The sequence below is a fragment of the Lactuca sativa genome, chromosome 1 (genome assembly GCF_002870075.4).
Source record: "Lactuca sativa cultivar Salinas chromosome 1, Lsat_Salinas_v11, whole genome shotgun sequence".
Classification (NCBI taxonomy): domain Eukaryota; kingdom Viridiplantae; phylum Streptophyta; class Magnoliopsida; order Asterales; family Asteraceae; genus Lactuca; species Lactuca sativa.
This window is the reverse complement of record NC_056623.2, coordinates 11,478,337-11,487,423: the sequence shown is the minus strand read 5'-3', so window position 1 is coordinate 11,487,423 and position 9,087 is coordinate 11,478,337. Positions and strand designations below refer to the sequence as shown.

At 34.4% G+C, this 9,087-nt stretch overlaps 1 protein-coding gene across 1 annotated transcript; it reads left to right on the top strand.

Annotated features, from left to right (window-relative positions):
• The first annotated feature begins 281 nt into the window (after positions 1-281).
• On the top strand, positions 282-3,786 carry LOC111904143 (TOM1-like protein 4). The gene is made up of 10 exons (XM_023899916.3): positions 282-440; positions 788-932; positions 1,190-1,268; positions 1,381-1,479; positions 1,551-1,664; positions 1,981-2,126; positions 2,225-2,306; positions 2,433-2,518; positions 2,628-2,825; positions 2,961-3,786. Exons 2-10 carry the CDS (start codon positions 817-819, stop codon positions 3,580-3,582), a joined length of 1,542 nt encoding a protein of 513 aa, XP_023755684.1. The 5' UTR covers positions 282-440; positions 788-816; the 3' UTR covers positions 3,583-3,786.
• Positions 3,787-9,087: the final 5,301 nt, after the last annotated feature.

Genomic DNA, 9,087 nt, shown 5'->3' with positions numbered 1-9,087 from the left:
TTTTTCATGTTAAAATAAGGTATTGTGATATATTTTCCATCAAAAATCAAATTTATACAAATTAAGTAAAATTAAAATAATATTACATAAAATGCATACTTAATTTAACATAGTTATGATAATATTTCCATAAAAATGTATAATTGCATTTATTATATATAACATAATGATGCCAAAACATAAAAAAAATATATGATAATATTTCCTAAATTGACTCGAAAGAAGTAAAATCGGCGTTCCTTTGGGTCCGAAATTGAGACCCGGATATCGGCATGGTATAAGAAAAAGGAAATTGAAGGGGTGACGCATACACAGACCGAAGAGAAAGTCATCTCCTTCTCTCTTGATTTCTGCTAAATTCTCTATCTACTTTTTCTACACTAAATTCCTAGAAGAAAAACCTGTTCTGGTCTTCTCTGTTACATAATTCTTGTTGACGGGTAAGCAATCCCCTGATCCTATCTATTTCTTTTCAGATTCATACTTTTTCCAATTCTGATCGTATTTCTACTTGGGTTTGAACGGGTCTTGGATGTTATCGATAACGATCGCATCATTTATCTGGGATTATTTCCTTTTGAATTATATTATTGATTCCTCGGAGCTTCGATCCATTAGGTTTTTGTGTATTTTAAAATTTTGTACGGCTTCAATTGAATCTCGAAATTTCTCGGATGGATGTGAATTCCTTTTGTCCTTTTTACGAATTTGAAGTTGTGATATGTACTTTTGAACTTTTAAGGGTTTTACATATTAATTTTTGTGGGTTTGTGGGAGATCATCGCAGGTTTAGACTGGTGAAGGACAAATTAAGAAATGTCAAATACTAATAATGCAGCAGCATGTGCTGAAAGGGCAACAAGTGATATGCTGATCGGTCCTGATTGGGCCATTAATATCGAGCTATGTGATCTTATCAATATGGATCCTGGGTATAACTTCTTTTTTTCCATTATAACACAACTACTCTATTTTCAATCTTTCAATTAATTAGCACATATGATTGCTTTCTCTCTCCATTTAATACATTTAATTGAAGCCACAGTTATGTATCTTCCATGTGGTATGTAAGTAGCTGAAAAAGTCTTTGTTGAAGAAATTCACAAGCTGATAATAGTTTTTTTTTTTTTTTGTGGGGTGATGATTTCTTTAGTAATTTCATCTTGCTGTTATGTTCTTGATTTTGCAGGCAAACAAAAGATGCTCTTAAGATACTAAAAAAGAAGCTCGGGGGTAAAAATCCAAAAATACAGCTCCTAGCTCTTTTTGTAAGTTATTCATTTCACTTTTGTCATATATTTCTATCATACAATGAAAGATATTTGTTACATGTTCTACAAGGAACCAACTTTATTCAAAAATCTTGTAAATTCTAAATAGGTACTTGAAACTTTGAGCAAAAACTGTGGAGAAAATGTGTTTCAGCAAATCGTTGAGCGGGATATCCTGCATGATATGGTCAAAATTGTAAAGAAGAAGGTATGGAATTTCTATCTTTAGTTTGTTTTCATTAAAGATTAAATAATGTTGATATTGATATGATGTTGCAGCCGGATTTAAATGTGAGGGAAAAGATTCTTATACTGATAGACACTTGGCAAGAAGCTTTAGGGGGAAGAGGGGGAAGGTATCCCCAATATTATGAAGCATACAATGACTTGAAGGTGATTGGTAAATATGTTTTGTACTCCAGTGATAGTATGATTTTGTAATTAAGAAGCATTGTAGTAGATGCACTACATTTAAAAAAATTCCAACTTCCTTGGCTTCCATTTAAGTTGGTGTACGTTGTTTCCTTTTCCTTTTTAAGTTTTTATATAAAGAAGCCAATACCGTTACTATGATATATAACTTTCAGATTTGCTAACTATGTAGTCTTTTAAGTAACAATATAAATTACCAAAACACTAAAAACCAAGTTGCAATATTATATTGTTTTGTTATTAACATTTTGTTTTATTGTTGTTGAATTGTTGACAGTCTGCAGGAGTAGATTTTCCACCAAAAGAAGAGAACAGTGTCCCACTGTTTACACCACCACAAAGTCACCCTATTGTGCACCCTACTTCACCCTATGAGGAAGCAGCCATTCAGGCATCCCTTCAGACTGATGCTGCTGGACTCGGGTATTACTTGATGATTTCCAAATTTTATGCTACTTCTGAACCTTGATAAAATCTCTCATGATTACAACACGATAATGATAATAAATTGATTGATGTAGGTTGTCAGAAATCGTGAATGCAGAAGGAATAGCAGATGTGTTGATGGACATGCTTAATGCTTTGGATCCTAAGAATCGTGAGGTAATAACTAAGCTATGTCCAGTTTTAATCAAATTCAAATTAACCAACATAAATGGTGAATCTGGAAAAGAGGACAATATTTTCAATCTTTATTTGATGATTTATTTTAATGTCTGGTTGTGGCAGGGGGTCAAACAAGAACTGATTGTTGACCTTGTTGACCAATGTCGCTCTTACCAACAACGTGTTATGACCCTTGTGAACACTACATCGTAAGCACCTTCTATCTCTTTTTGGAAGGGAGTGGGACCACGTGGTCCTATTCTGATCTGTCATTCTTTCTATTTTTGGCATTCATAAGTTTTACTTTCTTTTCAACAGAGATGAAGAGCTTCTAGGTAAAGGTTTGGCATTGAATGATACTTTAATGCGTGTACTTCGTCTCCATGATGACATTGCTCAGGGCGGCCCCACACAGCCTGTTGTCACCAGGACAAGTGAAAGTACGGTTGTACCCCTGGTTAATGTAACTCACGAGGACGATGAGTCTGACGATGATTTTGGCCAGCTTGCTCACCGGTAAATTAAATACACCTTCCCACCTTCCATGTGCCTGATACTGTACATGTATCAGGCACACACTGATACAGTATCATGAGATACTGTATCAGACACATTGGATCTTTTATCGAGTTTCGGTTTGTATTGTTTCAGGTCATCAAGGGATACTTTACAGGGAAATGGCCGGAACCAAAACGCACCACCACGTGCCGCCCCACTCCTCCCTCCCCCGCCTGCATCAAGGAAGCCTGTTAGCGGTGATTCAGGCCTGATGGTCGACTATCTTAGCGGTGATGCTTACAGCAGCGCTGAACGGTCTTCTGTAAGCGCATCGGGCCCCACAGTCCGACCATCAACAACTCCACCAAAACCATCCGCCCTTCCTCTTCCGGATGACGATTACATAAACCCAACCGCAACCATGTTCATTGATCAAGCGTCATACGATGAACCCAAGTCCAGGGACCCTTCGCCCGTGCCCGTGGGTCAATACGGTGCACCGCCCGTGTCCATCCCACCACCGCCTGCAAAACAAAGCCAGAGACAGCAGTTTTTCAACCAGAACCAGCATGGGTCACATTCGAGCAGCGGGTCGGGTTCGGGTTCGTCTTTTGACGGGTTGGTTGGTCAAACTCAGAATCTTTCGGTCAACCCTTCGATGCCAGCTAAAAAAGAGAAACCGGAAGATGCTTTGTTTAAGGATCTTGTGGATTTTGCTAAAGCTAAGTCGTCATCACCTTCGGGTTCTTCTTCGTACCCGAATAGATCGTTTTGATTTTTGAAGGGAGTGAATTGGTATTTGGTAGTATAAAGATTTAAGGACTAGTTTTGATGTTTTGGTGTTGTGTTTGATTAGTTGAGGGATTTGTGTTTTGGGGAATAAAATGAATTTGTGAACTTGTGGGTTGTTATTATGTAATGCCATTGACCATTGTTACTTGATTTTATTATGAGTATGTAAATGTGTTTTTTTGGTTTATTTATAATTATTGTGTGGTTAATTTCTTCATATGTTTTATATATTATTTTGGGATTTAAGTTGGAGCATATATATTTAACATCTCCACCCTCAGAAGGTATTTGAACTTACTGGCTGATTAGATTGGTGGTATTTGGTCTGGTTCGTGGTTTTCCTAATCCTATTTTTTTATTTTTGGTTCTTCCGGTTTTGGTATCGAACATCTTTTTAGATAGCAAACTTTGTACTAGAACCGAACCAAACTGGAACACGTTACTAAAGTTTGGTCTAGTTTTTTGTTCCTATAATTTTTCAAATTTGGTTTTTGGTTCTTTCAGTTTCGATTTGGTTTGGATCCTTTCCAGACCAGTTTACATCTCTATTTGACCTTTAGAGCATCTATAATAAAAACTTTTTCCAAAAAGAAAAAAGAAAAACTATTGTAAAAGCTTTTTTGATTCAAAAGCCTTTTGAGTTAACTTGTTAGTTAACAATCTCTAGCCTAAGAGCTTTTTCATTTTTTATATGAGACCCATAGATTTTTAAGTAATTAAAACTATACAACATCTAACTAATAAAAAACAAAAAGAGCAAAAATTCTCTTATTATGAGAGCTACAATGAACTTTTGTATTATGAGTTTTTTTTAATGAAAAAGTTTAAATAAGAAGCTCAATAAATACTCAAGGACATTTAATTAAGGTATTTAGTTTTTACAATAAATTTCAAAGGAAATTGAGTAATCTAATCATTTTTGTGTGTGTGTTTTTTTTAAATGACCATTTGGTCCGGAATGCCTATTCTAGACCTAAATTCCAAAATAGATAAATAAGTAAAAGGGTTCGACCTGGTAATGTGGTCTTTTATATATAAGGAAAGGATGTCGGACCCCTTGTTCCGAAGTCACTGTTTCAGACTTATTTCAGACTTTATACCTCTTGTTCTTGACTACATCAATTTCAAAGGATGTCTTCTTCTAGGAGTGAAGAGATTCAATTTTTATGTGTATGTGTCGACTCTTTGTATGATTTAATGTTATTGTTTATGATTATATGTTCAAAAATAAGAAAATTTTATTTTATTTTATTTTATTTTATGTTGGTATAAATTGATGTATAAGTAGACCTGAAAATGGAGCGGGTTTGAAGCGAATTGACCATGATCAAAATTCTTTTAACAAATTTCAAAATCTGAACCACACCCTCTCTGTAACTTGCAAGGTTTTGAATAATCAAATCCATACCCTTATCCATTGAATCAACGGATATCCAAACCACCCCTTAACCTATAAATTTTTTGAATAATCAAACACATTTTACTTAATACTTAAAATAACATTTTTTAAATAAAACAAAAGTTGATTTAGAAAAGGACAAACGTACTCGAGGAATTTCGATTGAAATTAAAAATCACTATTGCAACAAGTTTCGATTAATTTATTACTATCGATTGTAGTGATGACGAATAACACTTGCAAACTTTCTTCTTGTTAATAAATGTTTTTATTGATTTTATAAATGAAATTGGTGATTTCTTGATGAATATAAATTTAATGACATCATGATTCTTGGTAGAAGTCGACTTCTCAAATCCTAGGTAAAAGCGATTTTCCTTTGTCCCTTGCTCTTTTGACTTTAGATTGGAAATAATATTAAACGTTAAGTAGTATAAACATATATTTATAATTCTAAAATTTATAAGGCGCGGGTTATAAACGAAGCGGATCGGTGATGATCCATACCCGACCCTTTTAATAAAAGGATTAGTGAGTATGGATCGTTAACGGGTAAACAAATTAACAACTATGCTCCAAACCCATATAATTCTTACGGGTTTGGATCAGATTGGGTCAAAACCCACTCCATTGTCAGGTCTAGCTATAAGTTGTTTCTTTCGAATTTTAGTTGTTTTTAGGCTTTTGTATGATTATATCTGGGTATATGTATGTACTAGGACAACTAAAAGCAAAAAAAAAAAAAAAACCCTACTTTTGAATATGTACAAAACAATTCCGAAATACATTAAACTAATCCGGAATGCATAGAACATCTTCAAAATACTTAGAACATCTCTGGAATGTCTAGAACTGTTCCGGAATGGTGTCCTTATTCTGGAATGGTGTCCGGAACACAACCATTATAATCTGGAATGGTGTTCAGAACATGCAACAGAACATGCAACAGTGACCTAATTTAAATCCCTTTCATTGTGGCATGATAAAACATATGAAGTGGTAGTCACCACAACCTGCAAACTTGAAATTGGTCGGGAAACCATGGCCCATTACACACCACCGAACGTGTGGCCATGTTTAGGGCTTCCTGTTTTGGTGTATAAATTAACATGCTAACGGGTGTAAAATGTCACATGTTATTGTCATTACCTTATATGCAAAGAGGTTGCCACTTACCCTCATGTCAAAGTTTGACATGGAGGAGATTCTACTCCCTATAGGTGACTACTGAGTTTGATTTGAAAAGAGAGCTTTCTGCCTTTTTGTCGGGTTGCAGTTTGGGGAGTATCTTCGCGCTACTTCATCTTCGACACAGTTCATACAACATGTCTTTCCATTTGTATTGGGCTCAAAGTTAGTGAAATTTGATGATGTTATTTAAGTGTTTAATACTTCACTTCATTAATTATCAGATGCAAATGTTGTGCGAGTCTCTATGTTGTATATGTTAGAGCATGAACTTTAAGGCGACTATCCTCGATAGCCAATTCTAGATGAATACCTTGCACTAGTCTCTAATTTGGATGAGTTTAACCGACATAAATTTATTTACATTATATTTATTATATTATATCAAATGATTCTTTTAATTGATACTTATTAAACGCAATTGTTGACACGAATAGTTGTCTACTATATTTGATAAGATAAGAGCATCTAAACCCCAACCACCAAAGACTCGGTAGTAGACCTTCATATATTGTGTATGGATTTCTCTATGTATTTAAGGTATGTCCACTGCATTAAGAGTTTTTATGCAAGAAGTATTGTAACATTGTTATGTTCGTTAGTTGTTTGACATCTTATATGTCGTCTACTAAGGTTTAATATTTTTATTTGTTTATTTATTTATTTATAATATATTATATAAATAGAAAAAATATAGTATATAACAATTTCTTATTTAATTCAACCTAAATTCAACTCAAATTTGGGTACATGTTTGTTTCATTGAATACTATTGTATTTTGTATAACTATTATTGGGCTCCGTTGTTCATTAAAATTCATGTTTTAAACATTCGTCCTTAATGAAGTACTATGTATTGATGTTTCTCTAATTTTGGGTTTTAATAATATCCTTATTCGGGTTTTGGATATTCTAGATATGGTTCTCGGTCCGGGTAAAATAAATGGTACAATTAATTGGGCCGGAAATGGGATTATGTTAAGAAAGAGTCAAATTTATAAAGTTTTTCTTATGGTACGTTGATTCGACCTAGTAGCCATCGGATACACACGAAAAAAAAAACTAGCTCAAAGAAATCTTGCTTTTTAATCTGTGATCGACGAAGATTGTTTTTTTGTTCCTAAGGCTAGGGGTGTGGGCACGGTTTTCCCTACGTTTTGCCACGGTGGCAGTAGGCAACACCGCCCCCACCCTGTGGTTTTCAATACGGTTAGATTCCGCCGCACCTTTTTTTTTTTTTTCTCTCTCTCTCTCACTCACTTACTCTCTCTCTCTCTCTCACTCTCTCTCTCTCTCTCTCTCTCATGTATGAACGGTCAAAAAAAATTAAATTCAATTTTTTTTTTCTTTTTTACCCAGAAATTGTACTTGTTTCGAATACGTCATTCTGGTTAGTCGGTTTCATGTCATCCAACCACTCGTGGGTTATCCGACCACCCGTACCCGTTTAATGGGTCTACACTTTGCTTAGGATGCCTCCAAACATTTAGATTTTATTGGCCATTTTGTAGAATAATAATTGTGGGTTTTTATCCAATAGCAAATACCTACAGTTTGATTCCGTAAAAAACATTGTAGCAAGTTAGCTACAAACTTTGATTCCGTAGCACAGTAGCTACAAACTTTGATTCCGTAGCACAGACGGTAGCAAAATAACTACATTTTTTTAATTCCGTAGCAAATTTTATAGCAAAATAGCAACAAACTTTGATATGTAGAAAAAATTCATAGCAAAATAGCTATGAATTTTGATTATGTAGCAAATTCGTAGCAAAATAACTACATACTTCAATTTTGTAGCAAAATAGGTATGAATTATGATTTCGTAGCAAATTATATAGCAAAATCGCTACAGACTTTTGAATACAGTAAGTTTTGTAGTGAAATAGCTACGAATTATGATTTTGTAGTAAATTTCGTTACAATCTACCTACAACATTTCATTCTGTAGCAAAATTATGTAGTTATTCAACTATTAGCTATGGAATGCAACTTTTGTAGTAAAATTGCTATGCTTAGCCATTCCGTAGCATATTCCATAGTAAAATAGCTACATATTCTACTTCCGTAACAAATTTCCGTAGTTATTCAGGCTTTTTTCTAGTAGTGTTAATTTTGTATATTTGGATCATGGAGACATTTTCCAACAGTAGGTAGGTTGGTATCCCTACACCGGGTGTGATCCCTTGGACAGTTGCATACCCTCGATCAAGACGTTTACTATCTGATGATTGTGCACATGTTCTTGATGTTACAAATATATGTATATTAGTTTACCTTATAATCTATAACTTGCTATGAGAGAATATGATATCATTAACCTTTATTTATTGTTTTATGAAGCTTCCCCCCAACGAGATGTAACAACCTTCTCCACAAGAGAGTGTTAATTTGTTGTGGAATGATACTTGACCATGGATAGAGGCTGCAGATTTACCTGCCTTTTGAGTTGTGGTGTTTTTGTATGTTTAAGATAATTTCTTTACGATGGTGTAGTAAAACAAGTTTGTTTGACCGAACAACAATTTTTTTTAAAACTTTAGAATTTTCAAATTTTATACAAACATGGCTAAGGGTAGTTTAGGTCAACAGTAAGCTTTGACATTATACCTACTCTTAGACTTACCCTTAGTTTTGACACTCGTCACACTTGAAGATTCAATTTTTATTGAATCTACAGGAAACTGAGCATCATAATTTTTGCTTGTGTGACCAATCCTTAGGCAACGACTTCATTTTTGTTGTACAAGACCCTCACCCTTGGACTGGATATTGTTATGGCTTCATGGATGTCTGACTTGTAGTTTGTCCACTAATAGTGTTAATACAACCACAAATTCATCTAGTTGTTTGTATTCAACTAAAACTGACACATGAAACACAACCTCTCTATATGTTGCT